Source organism: Rhinoraja longicauda, chromosome 26 (assembly GCF_053455715.1).
Source record: "Rhinoraja longicauda isolate Sanriku21f chromosome 26, sRhiLon1.1, whole genome shotgun sequence".
In the NCBI taxonomy this organism is placed as follows: domain Eukaryota; kingdom Metazoa; phylum Chordata; class Chondrichthyes; order Rajiformes; family Arhynchobatidae; genus Rhinoraja; species Rhinoraja longicauda.
In genome coordinates this window covers 24,073,036-24,095,290 of record NC_135978.1, presented here as the reverse complement: position 1 = coordinate 24,095,290, position 22,255 = coordinate 24,073,036, and the positions used below count along the sequence as shown (strand labels likewise).

The 22,255-nt window shown below is 40.1% G+C and overlaps 1 protein-coding gene across 2 annotated transcripts in view; it reads left to right on the top strand.

The window, feature by feature from the left end:
* Positions 1-19,776, top strand: part of rps6kb1a (ribosomal protein S6 kinase b, polypeptide 1a) — a 59,158-nt gene extending 39,382 nt beyond the window's left edge. Inside the window, exons 10-16 of one of the 2 annotated variants that reach the window (XM_078422500.1) lie at positions 1,850-1,957; positions 4,143-4,205; positions 6,586-6,663; positions 10,027-10,134; positions 11,980-12,092; positions 14,448-14,519; positions 14,644-19,776. In XM_078422500.1, the coding sequence (XP_078278626.1) occupies positions 1,850-1,957; positions 4,143-4,205; positions 6,586-6,663; positions 10,027-10,134; positions 11,980-12,092; positions 14,448-14,519; positions 14,644-14,887 (786 nt within the window). In that variant the 3' untranslated portion in view covers positions 14,888-19,776. The remainder of the gene's footprint in view (positions 1-1,849; positions 1,958-4,142; positions 4,206-6,585; positions 6,664-10,026; positions 10,135-11,979; positions 12,093-14,447; positions 14,520-14,643) is intronic. The other variant, XM_078422501.1, reaches the window with a different exon arrangement.
* Positions 19,777-22,255: the final 2,479 nt, after the last annotated feature.

The window sequence follows — 22,255 nt, the reverse complement described above, 5'->3', positions numbered from 1 at the left end:
TGACAGGGCTATTCTATGCATTAATAATTCTAGTTCACAAAATGGATGATCAATAGCCCATTGCCATCAACCTTTTAAAATGAATGTACATCTACCTTAAGGGATGTTGATTTCTGTAGGTGCTTTTTATTCCTCCCGATGCATTCTGATTTCTTATACTCTTTTGCATAATTTCAAATATCCTGAATTAAGATGGCTCTTATTGAAACTAAATTATTTAGAGTTTTTTTGCTATGCTTCCTACAAAGTATTCCTGATAAGTGCAAATCCTTTTGGATTGCAGAGGTGCGGATGTATTTTGTCTACATGTAATGTTTAAAAAAAAAATCTTTAAGCAGCCTTGGTTTTATTATTTCACTTACAGTTGAAAGATCGCATAGGTTTAAACCAAAGCTCTCTAACAAGGCAAAACTCAAAACATGCACTAAATCCTGTCCAGCCAAATAAGTTGATTCTCACACTTTAGGATATAAAGCAGGCATAGTGTAATCAACTTTATCATCTTTAAATTGTGCTACATATTGCATGTCAGTTATTTAGCTGACGCTGCCCTGTTACAGGAAGAATGTTGTCATGTAAAGATCTCATGAAGATTCATTTGAATGATATAAAAAATGAGTTGGCCATAAATCTCAAATGGTGCACATTCTAACGGAAAAAAAAGAACCAAAAGATTTTAAAATTTAACGGTCTCAATTGAGATGATCACTTCAGTGAATTGGTGAGAAAGGCAAATTAATTCTTCAGGGATTGGACAGGCTAGATGCAGGAAAAATGTTCCCGATGTTGGGGGTATCCAGCACCAGGAGGTTTATGAATAAGGGGTAGACAATTTAGAACTGAGATGAGGAAAAATGTTTTCACCCAGAAAGTTGTGAATCTGTGGAATTCTCTGCCACAGAATTCACTGGATGTTTTCAAGAGAGAGTCTGAAGAAGGGTCTCGACCCAAAACACCACCCATTCTGATTTAGGATGATCGGCCATGATCATATTGAATGGCGGTGTTGGCTTGAAGGGCTGAATGGATACTCCTGCACCTATTTTCTTTGTTTCTATGTAATTCAGTATTGTCACTGGCAGAATGAAAAGTTATTAATTAACAGAAATGAGAATCAACAATTGACCAAGATAAGAAATTCATTTGTATTCATCTGGTTCTTCAAAAGATATCTTGCATCCCTCACCACCCCATGAACCCACAGGTCATCAACTCCCAGACTTTCCTATCACGCCAGGTCTTGGACATCTCCTAATCATCTCCTTTTGCCCATGACTGCAAAATGACCACCAGGCCATAATCTCCCAGACTGTTTCCAGTCAGACCCTCACATTCTCACCCTGTTCTTCCTTCCCAAGGTCTTGTGCTAATCTAACTCTGCTGTTAGACACTTTATGATCGGCAGGAAGTGGTGTGGTATCTCAGTTGTTAAGCAATACCCACTGTTTATAGCCAAGTGGAACAGACAAATGGAGAGTGGCGCAACAATAAATATCCCTTTTGATCTGTCCATTTTGTCTTTTTCATGAATATTTCCTATGAGATTTGTAGATAAGAATTTTGAATTTACTGATTTTTAGTGCCTCTGTGGTCTTCTAAGATGGTAAAATTGACCCATTTCCAGTTTTGCACTAGAATGAAAGGGGCGTGGGATGTGGTAATTTGAGAAAAGGGAACCAATAAGTGTTTTACTTTATTCCCTACCAAATAATTTGTGGCTTCATATTCTAAGCTCTGCCAAAAATGCTTTTGGTTATTAATTGTTGGGACATTGTGTGATAGTTAAGATTCTATAGCCGTTTCTATCAAATTCTTGTTTGTTGATTTAAGTTTCATAAACTTTGCTTAGCCTCCTTTCACTGGCGAGAACAGGAAGAAGACTATCGATAAAATCCTGAAGTGTAAACTCAATCTGCCGCCCTACCTCACACACGAAGCCAGAGACCTTCTAAAAAAGGTATTCAATCTGATGTTCTTCCTACTGCATCGGTCAGAAAACTCTTTTACTCGGGTCACCTGTAGATGTGATAAATTGTTTGCAGAAATAGCTATTGAGGAAAATGCATGACATTTTTGCTTTGATGGTGGTCCACGTAGAATAGTGAATCAAATCAGCACTTCTGTGAGAGATGTCTATGGTTTATTCAAGCTTGTTTATTTGAATTGTAGTATTGGAAACCACCAATATTCCCTGAATTGGCAGTACTAGGCGAAGCACCTCTGGAAATTATTTTTAGTGTGTTTTAAAAGTATGTGTTAATGTTCTCTGGTTTGTTTTATGTGGGGGGTGCGGGAGGGTTGTCGGGGGAAACTTTTTTCAATCTCTTATCTTGCCGGAAATGCGGTTGTTTTCCGGATCGTATCTCCAGTCGCTCTGCGGCCTAACATCCTGGAGCTGGTGGCCTTGCTCGAAACTGACTTTGAGTCCTGCAGTGGACTTACCATCGGAGCCTGCGCTCCCTTGCCTGGGATTGACGCTCCAACCGCTGCCTGCGGATTCCAACATCGAGGAGCTCACAGTGTTGGGTAGAGACTGATGTCAGGCAGCTCCAAAGTTGCAGGAGGTTCGACTAGCCCCGACCCGGGTTCCGATCTCCCGGCACAGGGAGCTGAGATTCCCCCCGATGTGGGAGCTTGATTGCCCCGATGCGGAAGGCCTGACCGCCGGTTAAGGGAGCCAATATCATCCTGTCAACAGAAGGCTCGAGGCCGCCGACCAAAAGAGAACAAAGAAGGGAAGAGATTGAACTTTTTTTCGCCTTCCATCACAGTGAGGAATGTGGAGGAGTCACCGTGGTGGATGTTTATGTTATGTTAAAACATATTTTGTGTGTTTTGTTGCTTTTTATTGGTATGACAGTATGGCAAATCAAATTCCGCGTATGTTGCAAAACATATTTGGCTAATAAAGTATGATTCTGATTATGATTATGACATTGAGGAGTCCTAGGCTCAAAATGCTCAGCTGCTTGGGCATCAAGTTATAGCATGGATGGTTAACAATGCTCAAATATGAATTCACTTCAATTTCTAGGCTCTTGCTTCCACCCTTTTTCATTTGCAATAAGCTCCGCCAGAATTTGTTCTACCATGTGGATTTCAGGGGGACTAGAGTTTATCTGTAGTTTCACTTTCTCAACTTGGTTCCATGTTGTCAGTGGGCTTTAAAATGTCATTGCTTATTTTTTTATTTTCTTCATCCTCTAAACCAATATCCCATCTGACCTAGATGAAAAGCCAAAGGTAGATATACTTGATAAACAAGAATGGGGGGGATGGGGAAGGTTATGGCTAAATCAGATCAACCATGCTTAGCTTGCTTGAGAGGCCATAGGGCCTCCTGATTTTGAGTTTCCTCTCTCTGTTCCATTGATAGACTCGGTCGCTGCTGAATCCCTGTACACAAGGAATTTTCCTCTTGTTTGTTCCATTGTTTTGAACCCTGTTGCTCATTCAGCTATGGAAGGTTTTTATTAGACAATGCATATGGCTAATTGACCCCAGTAGCAAATGAGACAAAAACAGAAAATGCCAGAAATCCTAGTCAGCATTTCAGGACCTGAAACACTGACATTTTAATATGTATACAGAGAAAATGTCAATGTTTCAGGTCCTGAAATGCTGACTTTCATTTCACAGCAGAACCTAGAATGTTGTGTTTTGTGGCAATGTTTTCACAATGTCTCGAACGCCACATGGTGTGCAGTCAGAAATCTAGACAACTTGTCAAAATCCAAATTGGGAACTTGAATAGCACAGTGGCACAGGTGGTAGAGCTGCTACGTCACAGCGCCAAAGACCTGGGTTCGATCCTGACCTTGGGTGCTGTCTGTGTGGAGTTTACACGTCCTCCCTGTGACCGCATGGGCTTCCTCTGGGTGCTCTGGTTTCCTCCCACATCCTAAAGGCGTGGGGGTGTGTAGTTTAATTGGCCTCTGCGAATTGCCCGAAGTATGGACTGTGTAGAACTAGTGTATCAACAAGTGATCGATGGATGGTGTGGATTTGGTGGGCTGAAGAGCCTGTTTCCATGTTGTAACTTGTAATTGAAAAAGGATCCTTTAACAATTTGACCCATTTTGAATTGCTAATGTAATTTTCTCAGGTCACCAGACATTTGAAATTTGTTCTTTTTCTTTTAGCTGCTAAAAAGAAATGCTTCATCCCGCCTTGGAGCTGGAGTTGGGGATGCGGCTGATGTTCAGGTATGTTTGCAGCCTAATGCATGTCAACATGTTCAATTACCCGATTTCTTGCTTCCTATCATCTTATAATTCCTATCAATTTATAATTCCTATAATATGACTCATCTGTGACCAGAACGTAGAGGTTCCTGGTAAGCTTTACGAGCCAAAATCTGAATTGGTAACAAAGTAATTCACTATTCCTTTTCCAAATTCCCCTTACTCCCTGCAGAATTGATCTTCTATCTTCCCTTTTTGTTTCTAAATGAAACAATACTTTGTGTGCTGCTTTCCTATTTTATGCTGTTGCTGTCTACATTATCTACTTTGATTGTAATAGTTTTAAGTGTCTCAAGACAAAAGCTTTTCCTCCAGCATTATTATGTTTTCAAGCCTATTGAGGTATTTGCAGAAGGGGTTTGGGATTATGCCACCTGGACATAGAAGGTAACTGGAGCTCACCACAGCTCCAGAGAATTGAGTGCAGAAAGATCGTTCCCCACCTTCCCCCACCCATGTACCCAGGATATTCAATAGGCAGTTGGCTGGGTTCATCCAGAACTACTAAGTGCTGGAGGATCTCAGCGGGTCAGGTAACATCTGTGGAGGAAATGTACTGTTGTACTGAGGAAAATACAGAGTATTTTTAACACCCCCTGTGCCCCCATTGTTGTTGACAGTACCTATGTTTGGGTCAGATTTGGAATAAAAATTTGCATTTCACATTTTGCTTTTCTTTAATCCTTGAGGGTGGATGGGCCACTTTTTCCAGAGGAACCTTTGAACCAAAGAAAATAAGCAGCTTATTACAAAGACCAAAAAAGCTATCTGTCTCATTATGGGAACTGCCCAGCTTGTGTTGTAATGCAGTTATGATTGAAAATCCTTTAATGGAGTTGGGAAGATGACATAAGAAAGCTACAAAGGAACATAGATAGGTTAAGCCAGTGAGCAAAGTTCCAACAAATGCAGTACACTGTGGAAAAATGTGAAATAGCCTATTTTGGCAGGAAACATTGAAAACTATCTCAGTGTGTGAGTTTGCAAAGCTCTGAGATGAGGATGGATTTGTGTGTTCTAATGTAGATATGAAAAAGGGGTACAGTTATAGGAGGTTTGTAGGAAAGGGTTTACTGTTGGGGAAATTGTCGACAAAATTAACGGTTATACATTGTTCAGGGCATTGGGGAAGGTGTATCTGCAGTACGATGTATTGGTATCGAGTAAGGGAGTTGATGATGCCTTATCTCACAAAGTGTGAGATAATGATAGAAGAAGTGTGAATTGTGGAGCCCGAGGAAGGAATACAAGTGGAAGGGGACCGGGTGAGCCGGGGGGAGGGGGGAGAAATGGACATAGGGAAGAGGGGGGGAAATGTAAAAGAGGGGTTGTTTATAGGTTAGTGACTTAGAATTACCATTCATACCATTATTTTGTAAGCTACCCAAGTGGAATATCAGGTGCTGTTTCTCCAGTTTGTGTGTGATCATTATGTAACAGTTGTACTAGACGTTGGTGAGTCCACATTTGGAGTATTGTATTCAGTTTTGGTTACCTTGCTGTAGAAAATATGCTATCATGCTCGAAAAAAATGAAGAGATTTGCAAGGACTCGAAGGTCTGAGCTATTGGGAGTGAAGGGTAGGCTAGGACTTTATTCCTTGGAATGCAGGAGACTGAGGGATAGATGTATAAAATCATGAGGTGAATAGATAAGGTGAGTCTCTTTCCTCGGATAAGGGAATCAAGAACTAGAGGGCATAAGTTTAAAATGAGCGGGAAAGATTTAATAGGAACAGGGGCATCTTTTTCATAGAGATGGTGCTGGATATATGGAACGAGCTATCAGGAAATAGTTGAGGCAGGTACAATGACACCATTTAAAAGACATTTTGGTGGGAACATGGATAGGAAAAATAATTGAGGGACATGGGTCAAACCCAGTCAAATCGGCCTAGCTTAGATGGGACATCTTGGTCGACCTGTTGCTGTATGTCTCTATGATTAGTTCCGCACTTTGCTACTCCGAGGATCCATACACAGGAACTTCACTATGCTGTTTCAGTTTCTTTGTATTTATCACAGCTGGTTATATTTCTGTCACGCTATTTAAGTACAAATTAAAATGGCTCTTTTATATGAACACTGTAGCTATGTTCTCAGGATGTTCCACTATAATTCATAGCAGGCTTATTACTTTTTTAATAATCAGTGTTTTGATTGTTTTGAAAATAAACTTTAATTTGTGAAGTTCAAGTTTCTATTTACAACAAGTGAGATTATTAACCAGTTCTGTAAATGGTTTAAGTGCAGGTTTAATGTTGCATGTACTAATTTGATGTGAGTTTTAATTTTGGAACTCTGGTCCCTCATTAATGACTCCATTGACATGTTTAATACAGGCTCATCCTTTCTTCAGACATACAAACTGGGAGGATCTTTTAGCTCGTAAAGTTGAACCACCCTTCAAGCCATTTCTGGTAAGTGTAATGGCGTTTCCTCAGCACTTTTTATGCTTCCCGATTATTGACATCCAAGGTGCATATTTAAAGATGAGCAATGTCCTGCTTCTTGATCATCTTGAAACTATACTACAAATGGCAATTGACAGGGGCATTTGGGGCCGATGGTAGATTGCATCAGGGTTGTGCACCAACCAGTGAACAGTCATTGGGACAGAGAACCTCCATTGTACTCCTCCCCATTGCAGGGTGCTGGGATTAATTACTGTCCATGTGTTACCAGAGAACAAACTCTGCAGAGGGCAAGCATTGTAATTGCGCTCTTCCTGGATTGTTGGGCTACTTACGTAAAAGTTCCATGTGGTTCTTGAACTGGTTTTGAGGAGTTTACTTTTCTTTTTAATAAAAGTAAACTCCTCAAAATTGGTTTTGAGGAGTTTACCTTTATTAAAAAGAAAGTTGATAAAAAGTCTGTGCTGCAGTTCATGACCTCGGGATGTCTCATATAATTCGTAGCAAGAAAAATAACTTGAACTTGATCATTTGTGGAAGCAAGGCAGAGAAAATTGTATATAGTCCCATGAAAAACCTAAATTATGATGGATAATCAGTTACTATTGCTAGTTGAATGATGAATATTATCCAGGCCCGTGCAGTGTTTTTTCGAGCATACTGAGGGATTGTTTTGTCCAATTGAATGAGCAGTCACTATGAAAACGATCTGAAAGATGGAACTGTGACACATTTCTCTCAGACAAAAAGACTTGCAATTCACCAATCTGGAATGCCCAAAGCATTTCGCAGCCAATGTGATTTTGATATGTAATCACCATTAGAGCATAGGAATCAATTTGCAAGCTCACAGTAACTGGAAATTATTAAAGAGCTGATTTGACAGCGTAAGTTGTTAGATAAATGTTTTAGAGAACCCAGTTACCAATGTTTTTTCGAGCATTGGACTTGGTAGAGCTCTGTTTCAAAAGCAGTTAATTCGATAAAATGCGTGTGGATTGTGGATGTTGGAATTGTAGACTTGGTTTAGCACAGGAGGAAGCCATTTACCTTGTTCATGTTAGCTTTTTATTGAAGCAAAACCAGTAAAGCAGAAGACCATAGGAATAGTAAGTAGCACTAGGCCATTTATTCTTTCATCCTTTTTACCTTTTCCTGTATGAACCTAATATCTCTTGTCACCTTTAGTACCTAATGTACTCGGTGGCTGAATCTTCACAGCCCTCTTGGGTAGAGATATTCAATGATTCATTACCACAGGCTGAAGGCACTTTTTCCCCAGGTTTTAACTTTGAGTGTGACCTCTTGGTTTTCACATCTCTTCATGGCATCTGTCCTGTAAAGTCATGTTTGACTGTTGTTTGTTTTAATGAGCACATAATTTATTATTATAAATTTGAGCGTATAGACTCCGTCTGCTTAATCTGTCTTCATATGAAAAAACAGTCACCCCAGAAATCAGTTAAGTAAACCTTCACTGCGCACCTGCTATATCCTTCCTTGGGTGGGGAGGCTGACCTTAAAATAGTATCCCTGTTGTGATCTCACCAGGACCTACATCATAAGAACAAAGATAGACACAAAAAGCTGGAGTAACTTAACGGGACTGGAGAGAAGGAATGGGTGACGTTTTGAGTCGAGACCCTTATTCAGACTGAAAGTCACGGGAAAGATATAGACGATGATGTAGAGAGATAAAGAACAATGAATGAAAGATATGCAAAAAAGTAACGATGGTAAAGGAAACAGGCCATTGTTAGCTGTTGGGTGAAACGCGAAGTTGGTGCGACTTGGGTGGAGGAGGGATAGAGAGAGAGGGAATGCCGGGGTTACTTGAAGTTGGAGAAATCAATATTCACACCACAGGGCTTTAAGCTGCCCAGGCGAAATATGAGATGCTGTTCCTCAAATTTGCGTTTAGCCTCACTCTGACCATGGAGGAGACCTAGGGCAGGAAGGTCAGTGTGGGAATGGGAAGAAGAATTAAAGTGTTTAGCAACCGGGAGATCAGGTAGGTTCACGCGGACTGAGCGAAGGTGTTCAGCATAACGATCGTCCAGTCTAAGTTTGGTCTCGCCGATGTATAAGAGCCCACATTTTGAACAACGGATACAGTAGATGAGGTTGGAGGAGGTGCAAGTGAACCTCTGCCTAACCTGAAAGGACTGTCGGGGTCCCTGGACAGAGTCGAAGGAGGAGGTATAGGGACCGGTGGTGCATCTTCTGCGGTTGCAGGGGAAGGTACCTGGGGAGGGGGTGGTTTGGGTGCGAAGGAATGTTAACCAGGGCGTTGTGGAGGGAATGGTCTCTGCGGAAGGCGGAAAAGGGTGGAGATGGGAAAATGTGACTAGTGTTGGGATCCTGTTTGCCCTGATCCTTGTGTTCTTGTCCTCTGCAATAAAGGGAGAGATAGCATATGCCTTTCTAATTGCTGCATCTGCACATGAACTTTGATTTATGTTCTTGGCCACTGAAGCACGGAGACCATGAAAACCTTGCAAATGGTCACTATTCAAAATAAATTCAGTGATTCTTTTAATTGTACCAAAGTGGTGATGCTACTAATGCCGTATTGTTTTCCACCTGCCATTTCCATGTGCATTCACTTAGTCTACCTGCATTCCCCTGAAGCCCTTCTGCATACTCCACACAGCTCACATTGCCACCCGCAAATTTGTCAGCTGCAAATTTGTGTGTTTGCAGTTGATCCTTCATCAAAATGATTGATATAAATGTGAGCAATTGGCCCTGACACCCCTTTGGTAAGAGCTAGCAACATAGAAATGACCTGTGTGCTTCTACGTTTGTCAATTTATCCTCGATCCATGCCAATATATTATCTATATTTCTTATGTAAATGAGCAATAAACCCATTTGTGAGTGTGTTGAAGGCCTTCTGAAATTCACATACACCACAACAGCAGGTTTGCCATTATCTGTTCTGCTAGTTATAAACTTGTAGAGCTCTGACAGATGGTCAGAGTGGGCTCTGGGCCAAAGGGCCTGTTTCCATGCTGTATCTCTGTCTCTCTTAATTCATGTTTCTGAGTGCGTGATTTTCTCCTACTCTTGAAACACACCTGTTATATTTCCTTTGTGTTTTCCACTGCATCTAAGAGGAGGGTTTGCGAAAGTTCCCACAAAATAAACATGCAAATTGGCCGCAACCTCGAGTTTAAATTGTTGGGGAGTTTTTGCACCAATGTAATTATTTAACCTTGCTAAACCAGGCTCTATAGAAACAAAATACATTTTTTGTTCAGAATTGTGCTGAGTGTCCAGAAAAGATGAATGTGAAGACAAAACTTGGGAAGATCCTCGGGATTTGTCAGACAGATGCAGATGAATCTTGCCTTTTTTTATCTTCAGCAATCAGATGATGATGTCAGTCAGTTTGATTCAAAGTTCACACGGCAGACACCCGTTGACAGCCCTGATGACTCGACCCTCAGCGAAAGTGCCAATCAAGTCTTCCTGGTAAGCCAGTCTGATATTCCACGAGTTTTGGTGAAAAGGTACTGCGAACGCTGGTAATCTGAGATAATAGTAAGTGCCAGAAACATTCAGCACTGAGGCAGCAGATGAGGAAATAGAAACTATTTCCCCTCCTACAGATGTTGCCTGACTGAGTATTTCCAGTATTTCCTCTTTTTATACTATGTCTTTCTTCGTTTCTAAAGTAATTATTTGTAACTACAGGTAGTGTCCAGCTGATTAGAAACATTAGTTGCGTGTCTAAGATCTACTTTATACAAAATCATGTTATTAAAACAATTCTGTAAAAGAGAGGGTTAGTGGCGAGTTTCAGAGTCGCAATAACAAAATTATTTTTCCTGCAGTATTTTCAAAACTAAAGCTGTTTGTAATGAGTTTATTTACTGCAAGATAAAAAAAAAAGACACGCTATCTTACATTGATTAACGAAGTGTCGTTGCACAGGTATCAATAGAAGGTTGTCAATTTCCAAAGTAATTCATACATGGCTTCCTGAGGTGAAACTGGTAGCCTTTGTTCTTGAGACAATGCTATCTGATTACTGAGGGGAGGTTACAATCAAATAGGACATTTCTTTCCAAGACCTTTATCCCAAGACAGTTTATTTTTTGTCATTTTCCAAAGAAACACTTTCACCTTCCACAGTGAAACTGGCAGCTTGTGTCTGATAAGCGTGATACTAATTTCTGATGCAATTATATTATAATCAATTCATCCTACATAATACACATAGTGTTCCCTAATTCATCGATCACAGTACATCCAATTATTGATTATTATTGCAGAACTACCTATGCTGTTTTATTTCATGCTGATCAAGTTGAGTGATCGTCATGCTGTCTGGGCCATGAAATATAATTGAGAAAAAACTCTTGGGTGCGTAACAAGTAAATAATGACTTGAGTAAGGGTGACCAAATAGAGTTTGGTGAACTTGGGATGGGAAAATGTGGCTCACCTGGAACATGATACAGGCTATTTGCCCCATTTGCGTTGTCATTAGTGCAATGTATCTCCATGACCACTGACCACCCTACACTCTGGTCTGGCAGTGACAATTTTTTATTCTTGCTGATTAATCTTAAATAAGGTGAAGTTTTGTTTGGTAGCTTCTCTGAACTAAGGAGCTGTTTTTGATGTTGTTTTGACTTTTTTTCTATAACATTTACAACCTTGTCTCTCTGACTACATCTTAATTTAGGTTTGCTAATTAAAGGACCTTATATATATTAGAAAAGACCAGAAAATGCAGAAAATATTCAGCATCTCAGGCACCATCAGTGGAGTAAGGGGATAGTTACCATTGTGGATTAGTCTTTCTTCAGAATAGGAGAGTGTTTCTTGAAGTTATTTACTTGTATGCACCCAAGAGATTTTCATCAATTATATTTCCTAGTCCAGACAGTACAAAAACCCGAATTAAGGTACATTTGGGGAGACAAACTTGAAGTAGTCAACACTACCCTGCCTCCAAAGGAAGGAAGAGTTTGATAAAGAGAGTTGGGATTATAGAGTGAGTTCTGAGATGTAGGAACCTTTTGGGATATTTTCCTATGGCACTTGAGGAACTATATTGTGAGAAATAAGGAGAAAGGTTCAGAGTTGATGTTTCTTTGAAATTTGATGCAATGCCCCTAATGGAAAGTGCAGGTGTCTTGTCTGAGGTAAGATTACATGTGCTTGTGATTACCACCATCTGTCACTTTACACTGCCTCTATTAGCGTGAATAATTTCATGAACAAGGTACCAGAGAGCCATGGTTGCTTGTGAAACTGCAATCTGGCAAGAGAGGTTGAAAAGACATCACCATTTCTTTTTCTGTTTCAGGGATTCACATATGTGGCTCCATCAGTACTGGAAAGCGTTAAGGAAAAGTTCTCATATGAGCCAAAAATCCGTTCACCTCGCAGGTTTATTGGCAGCCCTAGGACTCCGGTGAGGTAATTCCATACTCTCTATATTCTGAAGTATCTAAGAACAGAGGAAGTTAAAAAATACCAGCCTGGATCTGACTAGCTAGCCCTCTAATGCTTGGCCAATTAACAAGACCTTGGCAGAACTTCTCCATCATTGTTTTCCTGCCTTATCCTCGAATCCTGTAATATCCAGAAATCCGATTATTCTATTTTGAATGTAATCAATAAATGAGCCTCCATAGCTTCTGGGTAGAGAATTATTCCAAAGATACCATCCTTTTAAGTGACTACATTTCTCTTTTGCACAATCCCAAATGTTTTAACCCCAAGCGATTAGACTGTGAGCCCCTAGTTCTAGGCATTCATCATGGAGAAACAGCTTCACATCACTGCCCTGTCAAACTCACTGAGAATTTTGCATGTTTTAATATTTGTTTTAATATTATTTCTCATTCTTTTAAATTTTGCAGAATAGTGGCCCTGCCTGCTCTCGTATGTTCACAAAAGCAATACCCCTCTCTCTCATCCACTCACCTCTGAGGTTATTGGCCTCAGTTCCCCTGTAACCCTTGTATTGGGCAACTCCACACTTCTGACACATGCCCCTAAGAATTTCAATCCTCGGTGAACTGGATATGTTTGTAGAATTGAAACCCATAAGTTAGAAGTCTATGCACTAAATGTTGGAAGTACACAGCAGGTCAAACCAGGCGAAGAACAGATTTTGGCTAAAATCACTTTAAAATCATAGCAAAAAAGTACCCAATCCTTGTGCATCTCTCAATATCTCTGGAGATATGCTGGTGAAGTAAAATGCAAAAAAGTATGAAGTGGCAGTGGAAGTAAAATGCAAAAAAGTATGACGTGATTCATGACGATGAAGTAATCATGGGAATTTTATTGTACATATTGACTGAATAAGTCAAATTACCTGATGGAGAGATGGAGGACAGATTGATGCCATTTTTTCTTTCGATACTGATCAGGAAAACCAGGATGTGGGACCAAGTGGAAATTGTACGGAGTTTGCACATCCTCCCTGTGTCTGTGTGAGCTTCCCACGGGAGCTCTGTTTCAAAATTGTTATGGAAAAAGATAGGACAGGTCCACAGGTTAAGGTCCTAAATAGAGGCAAGGCCAATTTTGGAGGCATTAGGCAGGAACTAAGAGTTTGATCTGGTGAGACTGTTTGCAGGTAGAGAGAGATCTGGCAAGTTTGAGACTCTGAGGGTGCAATAGGAAGGGTTTAGGGACAGAGTATTCCTTTTAGGGTGCAGGATCAAGACTGGCAAGTTTGGGGAACCTTGGTGGACAAGAGATGTCGAGGCTCTGATCAGAAAAAAAGGAAGTATACATCGGGTTCAGGCAATCAGGATCAAGGGAATCCCTCATCGACTGTAAGAATGTAGGAGTACACGAGGGAAATTGGAAGGGCAAAAAGAGGGCAAGGGATGGATCTGGCAACAAGGTAAAGGAAAATCCAAATATGTATATTAAGAGTAAAAGGGTGACGAGGGAGAGAATAGGTTCCTTTCAAGATCAGCACGGCCATTTATATGTGGAGCCACATAAAACGGGTGAGATTTTTAATTAACATATCTCATCAGTTTTTACTTTGAGGCAAATGAGTGATGTCTTGGACCTTATAGAAATTATTGGCAGACTTAAAGTACATTTGGGTAGATAAATCCTCGGAATCTGACCTGGTGCACCCTTGGACATTGTGGGAAGCAGGGAACAAATTGCAGAGATTTTTGCATCATCGTTAACCACAGATGAAGTTCCGGAAGACTGGAGGTTGGCAAATGTTGCTCCCTTCTTGAGGAAGGGGCAGCTAATTGAAAGTGTATTTACTTATTTTTTTAAGATGGAAATGAACCACAATTCGTGAAAATGATGGTGAACCTACTGGATTCTCCTTAAGAACTCAATTTGTTCACAAATGGACAGTAGGCTGTCAATGTCAGGCTGACAGGTTGAGGTTGGAATTCATGTTTATGTTCAAGATTGGACTAGATAGATCAATGGAAAAGGTGGGTTAAAAGGTGGTTTAGTACCTTGCTAAATGGAGACACAAATGCTAGTATCTTGAGCAAAAAAAACAATGCTGGAGAAACTTAGCGGGTCAGATGGCATCAGTCTGAAGAAGGGCCCCGACCTGAAATGTCGCCGGTCCATTCTCTCCACAGATGACCCACTGAGTTTCTCCAGCACTTTGTACTTGCTGCATGGTCAGTTTCCATGTTTTGTGCATTTCCACATGACAAAGTGCAGAGTGTAACCAAAATTATCTTGAATTTTGTGTCAGTTATGCTTTTTTCTCTTTCTTCAGCTCATATTGGTGATACTTTATTTCACATGAATCATGATTTTTTTTAGGTTTTTTTGTTTGGCTGGAGAGAGGTCACCTTGTGTGCGAGTTGCCTCAAATGTGGGTCCTCTTTTATGCAGGTTTGTATAGAATGTTAAAAGATGCTGGATGGTTTCCCACCATGTATGTTTTGAACATTCTTAGATTAGCTCAAAACAGATTGGTCTCAATGAATAGTCCACTTCATGCCTCTTTGTTTTGCAGCCCGATCAAGTTTTCTTCTGCCGACTGCTGGAGTCGGGGAACCGGCATGGAACCGCCAAGAGGGCGTGGGTCATTGGACTACCCCATGGACGCTGGGATGGAACAGATGGACGTAACCGTTAGTGGAGAGGCATCTGCTCCATTGCCGATTCGGAATCCCATGGGCGTGAATTCTGTGCCTTTCAAAAAGCAAACGTATCCCGTGCCCCCGAACAGACCAGCACACCTCCGCATGAACCTATGACGACAGCTGAACAGGGAAAGAAACACCGATTGAAGACTGTGGATGCAAGCACTAACCGAGTAAACACGGGAGAGTGTTATTGGGGATGGTACCAAATCTCCCCATCTTTCTTCCCCTCGGCCCTTTACGAAAAATGTCCACGCAAGTCTCGGTTCAGATCCGATATAACATGAAAACATACATCACTGACCGGAAAAAAAAGGGAGATTAAAATAATTGGTAGGATGGTGAACATCTTTGCGAGATTGCCGCCCCATGTGGTGATTCACCTCTTGAGATTCTGCACTTGACATTAACAGAAAACGCCCGTGGCTCATCATTGTAAATGGTGTTGAAGAAATCTTCCTGCTTCAGGTGCCTGATGAACACAATATTACCAAAAGCAGAGTTGCTGCACAGCTTTGCCTGCACCTCTCAATCAAACTGAAGCGTGTGTCCAGAGGGTGAGGTTGGGTTCCAAGAATGCCCGGTGTGTCTGCACTCGGATGGAAAAAATTGCACCGTGTCATTACCGTTAGAAGAGCTCAAAATCTCAGATGCTAGTAATATGTTGAAGCCCACGTAAATGCAGTTTATGGAGAGAGATCATGGATTAAAATATCTAAATACCACGCTGCTGTGCGTGCATGTTGATACAATTGCATTAACTCTTTGGTGCATTCAAGTCTTAAAAGCCTACGTTTGCTTTGTCTAGACTTAATGTTTGAAGAGGTTTAAAGTTTACCACATTATCTGCCTTTTTGCCTACTGCAATTATACTCTTAGAGTTTTCTGTAATCACAGTACTGGAATAGATTTATTTTGAAATTAACACAATCCCGCCTGCTGAGTATGTCACCATATAGGTGATGGTGTGCGATAAGCACTTTAATCTCTGGCCAACCTACATTTATCGCTCATTGTGACAGGAAATCCCTATTTAAATCATCTTTATGTGCCCTCTTAAATTTCACCTTTCTGCATCTCCTTCAAAATGTGTTCACATGTTGGTGTCAAAATAATCCGAGGCCCTAAAGGTGATGTTCCTCCAGCCCACTGAACGAGGTGAGTGTAAGGAAGACAAGGTGAAAGGAAGGGCAAACCTTGTCCGTCTAATGCAAATTTTCCCTTGGGTTCAAGTATCTCTGAGTCTGAAACTGACAATTAGCACTTTCCAAGGAATCGTGGTGCTGAACAGTACACTGCATTCTTTCCTCCATTATGTCACTTGACAAATATTTGCTCAGAATCTGCCATGCGATGATCTCGGCCTCCAGGTCCGATCAGTGTGAAGTGTAAGCGTGTGCTCAATCTTGTTTTCTTTATAAACTGCTTTTTCTCGGTTTCAACATTTGAAATTGGTTGAGCCATAGGATACAAGCCATAAATGCCTTTATGCATGCAAAGGCAGTTTGGCATGCATTTGGCCTTTTTGAGTACAAAACGATATGAGAGCTTAAATCCAAGTTTAAAAGTGGCTATTACACATACAGCTCTTAAAGAGACATGAAAAGGCAGTTAGAGCCATTTGTTTCACTCATTTGAATCTCATTGAATTTCTAAATACTTAGCCAATTCTTGTTCTTTGGGCCAGTGTGCTGTGTCTTTAGATATTATATTTTATTTTTGCTACTTCAATCTAGATTTTTTTTATCACAGGTTATAAATCTTCACCTTGCTCTTCTCCAAGTAGTTACAAGTCATCATTTCACCCTTTTCCAATCCATTACGGGTCTTCACTTTGCCCTTTCCCAATCTGTTACGGGTCTTCACCTTGCCCTTTCCCATATCCCCATATCCATTACGGGTCTTCACCTTGCCCTTTCACAATCCATCTTAGCTAGAGTGAAGATGCACAATGGACCTTGCTTGAGTACTTTTTACCTTTTATGTTTTCAAGTAGAAAATCGAGGCAAACCAAATGGCCTCACTAGCAGTAAAGGTCATCAGCCTGAAGTATGAGAAATGGTAGCAAGAGAGCAACAAAGAAGGACTGGCTTCAGTGTGTTCACTCCTGAAATTCAGATTAAGGTAGTTGACTGTTAGCTCCATCTCTCCCCACACCCCACTTTGTTGAGCATTATAGAGCAAGATATTATTTCCATTGTTTAAAAAAATTCATGCTTCAAATAGTATCAAACCAGATTGGCTTGTTTCATTTTTGAGTAAAATCTGGTTGAGAATGCCACATGATTCAGGAGAACATGCGAAAATCTGTGGGACTTGTAGTGCACCAGGAGCACCATTTTCAGTTCTCTGATTTGTGAAAACTGAGTTTATTTCCTTCATTGGACTTATGCTAATTCGGAGTTAATTCTGATCATTTATGGCGAAAAGTGAGAAACTTTGGAATCAAATCTTATAACATGCTAACTTGCTGCATGATTTTGTGAGACTAAGCAAATCTCCCAGTTGGTCACCAATACGGAAACAGGCCACCTAGCTCATTGAGGCTGGCAATGTACCCAATCAATGGCAAACTCAAACCAGTCGAATACTTTTTTTGATTGGTTTCAGAAATGCTAAAACTGCCTACTATTTCCTGGTGCCTCTTTGAATGGTAGGCTACGCAAGCATTGTCAATGTTTGAAATTGGCCATGTTCCCAATATGTTGAACAAAAATAAATGTTGTAAGTCTTTTGAAAGGTGTTCAGGATAAAATATAGATAAACCATTTCATAATCTACTGCAGTCACCCGATTCCTTTTCCGTTGAGTTGGAATGTGGAAATGCTTCAGCTGGCAAGTGTGATTGGTCTTGGAGTGAAGCATCAGTTCCTTGTGGCAACATGACATGCCACATTTCCCTTCTGAGCAGAGAATCATGGTGTGGACCCATGTCCCGACTGTACCCGACTGAAATTGAACAATGTCAGCCAGTAAAACACCTCATTCTAATATCATGCGAGAGTTTGATGGAAACATTTTAACAAGCTTCCTGAACCAAAAAACATTTGAAATTTATGTCCTATAGCTAAATTAGTCAGGGAGCATTGTCACGGAAGAGCAGTTTTACTGTTAATCCAAAAGATTGGTCGATTTTTTTTTAAATAAAAGAAACTTATATTAATGTTTATATTTTAAGTTTACAACAGCCCAACTACCTCCCGATTTATTATACGCCCTTTTTTCTGGGGACTACAGAAATTTGTGCTAAACTCTGATGCTTGTTCTAGTTAAATAAAAAGTATCAGAGAAGGATAAAGACCAGCACCTATGAATTTAAGATTGTTATTATTCACGAAGCACAAAGTACTGGGGCTGTTGGATTTTGAACAAATCCAGTTCATTTTACGCTGAGGATCATGGGATTTAAAAAAGCTTTGTGAATTGTCTTCCAGGGTTAATTTTTCCCCCTCCTGTTTTGAGTAACATAATGAGCTTGAGTTGGAGCAGTCCATTAGCCTACAGTTGCTCAATGCACAAATAACTTTTATTTCTATATTTCAAAATAAGATTAAAATCAATGACATAAAGTGCTCAAACTGATTTAACCGTCAAAATTGTCCAAGAAAATGAGTGTGCAATTCTAAGTAATTTTGAAATTGATTTTTGAGAGAACTGAAAATGGGTCATAATTTCTATTGAAACGTTATTGAAGGGGAATAATGTTCTGGTTTGCTTGGCTGTATTGTTAAAATACAATTCAATGTCCAATCTCATTTCCGTGCAAGAAAAAATAAAAAGGGTTAATAGAATCGGATCATGCACTTGCTGGTAAATGGATTGCAAATGTCTTTAGCACCCCGATATTCGATAGGACATGGCTGCGATGCTGAAGTTAAAAGGTTGAGAGAACATCAGTTCAGCATCCTTTGCTTGTCCTATGCTTTCAGACACTCGTTGATGGTTCCCAACAATATTCTACCAGATTGGCAAGCATTCATTTACCCAAGTAACTGGAAAGGTGTAAGGAATAAAAGTATGTGCTCTGTGGCAGCACATGGTTGCAATTTGCTGTACTTCAGTACTGCTTCATAGATATCGTACAGTGACTGCAGAAAATAGCAATTAAGCATTGAATTACTTTTAATTCTGCAGTCAATCTTTTGTATATTGCAGTCTGCAATCATGTGAAGGCTGATTTTCAAAATTGTAACCGCAAAACCAAACATTTTCGAATGAGCTTTGTTGCTCTTAAATAAAATATCCAACACCTCCAAAGAATTGTACTGAACTTTCAATATAAAATTCTTAAGCTCTTTAACATCCAAGAAAACAATTAAAAATTATATTCCAAAATTCAAAAAGGCTTAAAGTCTGGCGGTTAATTCAGCTTTCTTCAGAGGTTTTAAGCCTTTTTGCTCTTGACATTTCCATCTGGTTTTTTTCTTTCTCTATATGTTCTCCATAATTTGGCACACCTAACTTAAATAAGGGGAAAATATTGGGAAGAGGAAAGTGAAGAATGTTACATATATAGATTTATTGTAAAGGTTGGATTTTGAAAGCCTGCAGGCTACAATGTTGTTTTAAAAAAGGAATTTTCTTGATTTCATGCACTGTTTTCCCTTATTTTGTAATTAATTTGCATCAGTATCCGCTCCCCTCCTGGGATGATACAGCAACAATGGCCACTTCGTTGAAGATAAACTATCCTCTTGGGAACACTGGGTTAATCAGAGATCTGCTCCTACATGGAAAGTTTAGAATTTTGTGTAAAACGTTCACCAATTGAGAAGTTGGGAAAGAGGTCTTGGCATTGTCAAGTTTCCATCCCCTCTTTCATCTCTCCCCCACAAAACCACATTGCCTCCTCCATCCAACAGTGATGGTGTCTCTGACTCGGGGCATCCTATATTGGGGAAGGGAAGAATTTCAATGGAAATGAGAGTGGTAGACACTTCAGTGGCAGCTGTAGTCATGGTGGGCTCTTTGGGAAGGTGATAGATCAAACTATGCAAATTGCTCTTCCCCCCCCCCCCCCCCCCTAATTCTATTTTTTGTAAATAAAACAAAATGGATTTGCCTAATTGTTTAACAATCTTTGCAAATTAGGCATTGTATTTTAACAGATTTATGAAAGTTTCTTGTCAATCCTTATTTTTGTATGATCTATTTGAATCTTCCTGGCAGAGAAAGTGGCTGGTTGATTTGACTAATAGAATAGAAACATTTTATAAAGTGCTTCCTTCTCCCCTCTCCCCTCAAGCCTTTCTGTTGTAGATTTATTACTTACTTTGTAATTCTGTAGGTCATGTGTATTTGTGGGGGAAGAGGAGAAATATCAGTTTGTTTATCAAAGCTTTTCAACTTTCATGAATGTAGTCTTTTTGGACTATTAAATTTATTTTTGTTTGTAAATGTAGCTGTTGAAACTGCCATTAATGTATATTTGAGTTTGTGAATCTGGTAAAGAGATGGAAATATGTGGAAGTGTCTCATCGTTCTCAGCTGTCATGGATTTGGTTTTGCATTTGAGTGTTGAGCCAGTTTGTGCAGGCTAGATCTCACGGAGACTGTAGACACTGTTTTGGTATCGTCACCCATGGAAAGGTCTCGCCCACAATAGTTCACTGCTTCCTTCACGCTACTGCTTTATCATCATCTCAGTTTTCTCTGCTAAAGGTTAGTGTTTGAATCTTAAATCCAGGCTGGAAGAGGGGGCAATCTCACTCCAACATTGGGTATGTCCTTGTCTGGAGATATTCATGTTATCTTAAAAACTGCCTTGTACCAACACAATAGTGTAATGTCACTTAACCAAATAGTTCATCCCTTTATGAAGTTTAGGAAATAGAGTTCTTTTTTACTTCCAGTAATAAATTGTTGCTTGTTGCAACATGTAGATCACAGGGACACGTGTGCACGTATATTTCACCTCCAGTACTATTTGCTTAAATTATCATTTGTTTGATCTTCAAACATGCTCACTTTTAGATTGTTGCTTGCTTTCTATAGGAAAACAAGTGGAGCCTGTACTTATGCTGGGGTTGAGTTGGTCAGTTCATGCAAGGCTTGCCTCAACAGCATTTTTATCTCCATTGGCAACCCAAACCAAACCAGCAACCACTCAGTTTCTGCAGATAACAGGACATTAGGTCAGTTTAGATTTCACATTATGTTGCTAGGTATATCTACAAGCACTATTACAAAATCAAGTCATTGATTAATCTAATTCTTAATAGGAGATACTGAACTTTAGAAAAGTTGGTCTGCGCTTAAGATTTCCCCATACAGTGAATTAGTTATCTCAAACCTGCAGTTGGGTAAAATATGAACGGTGGACCATGGACTTCTCATCAGATTAAAGATGACTGAGCCAAGCCCTTAAAACCATTCATCCATAAATTGCTGATTGTATGATGCATACTAATGATGCAAGATTGATCCATTTCTCACATGTTTGCAGGACATTGCATCATCAACTCAGAAACTCTTTCATCAGGCAAGGACTTAGAAGATGAATGTTGGCCTGCTGTTGTGCATATCACAGTGGAACCTATGTTTACCGATACATCAAACAGAGGGTAACAACTTCATCTGGGCTCTGCGCTCTCCCCTTTTGACAAAATCGGTTTAAACTAAATCAATACATGTGCGGAAATGCACATCTGACACCCACGTACCCCTGTCACTCTTTCATTTCCACTGCAACCCCACCCTTCTGTATACCTCAGCACTAGGCCACAGTCCGCTTTAAACCAATGAGCCACTAGACAGCTGAGCGAGACACTCTTAAAATAATATTCAAGTTAATCATCGTCATCTTCTAAATACATGTATGATGGGTGTCTTGTCTAAGCAGCATACACCTCCGCATCTGCTTCTAAATTGCTGGCTTAAACTCCACAATATATTCTTTAATACTAAAATGCTAATCCTCGTGAAAGAAAAGCTACAAACGCTGAGAACATGAAGTTTTGAAAAATACACAAGGAAACCAGCAGATTGGTCATCTTTTAAAATGGACTGGCTTTCTGAGAAGCATTGTTACTTTGTTTTACTTGTTTTTCTTTTCCGTGTCAACCAAAGGGAAAGCTGACTTTCTGTGCAGTGTTTGTTTTGCAATTTGCTTTCCCTCCTTCAAACTAAAAAAAACGCCATTTTGTACTGAAGTGGACGGCATTACTCAAAGTGCTGGAGTAACTCGGTGGGTCAAGCAGCATCTCTGGGGGTCATGGATAGGTAATGTTTCCTGTCGAGACCCTTCAGACTGAAGAAGGGTCTCCACCTGAAACATCACCTATCCATGTCGTCCAGAGATGCTGTCTGACCCATTGAATTACTCCAGAATCTTGGGTTCTACAGAAGATGCTAGCAGCTGCAGTTCCTTGTGTCTGCAAATTAGCATTACTGGTCTTTGGGATGAACGTGGAAGCCATGCATATGTACATGCAAACATCAGGGAATTCCTAACGTCATCACAGACCTGTTACTCTTCACTGT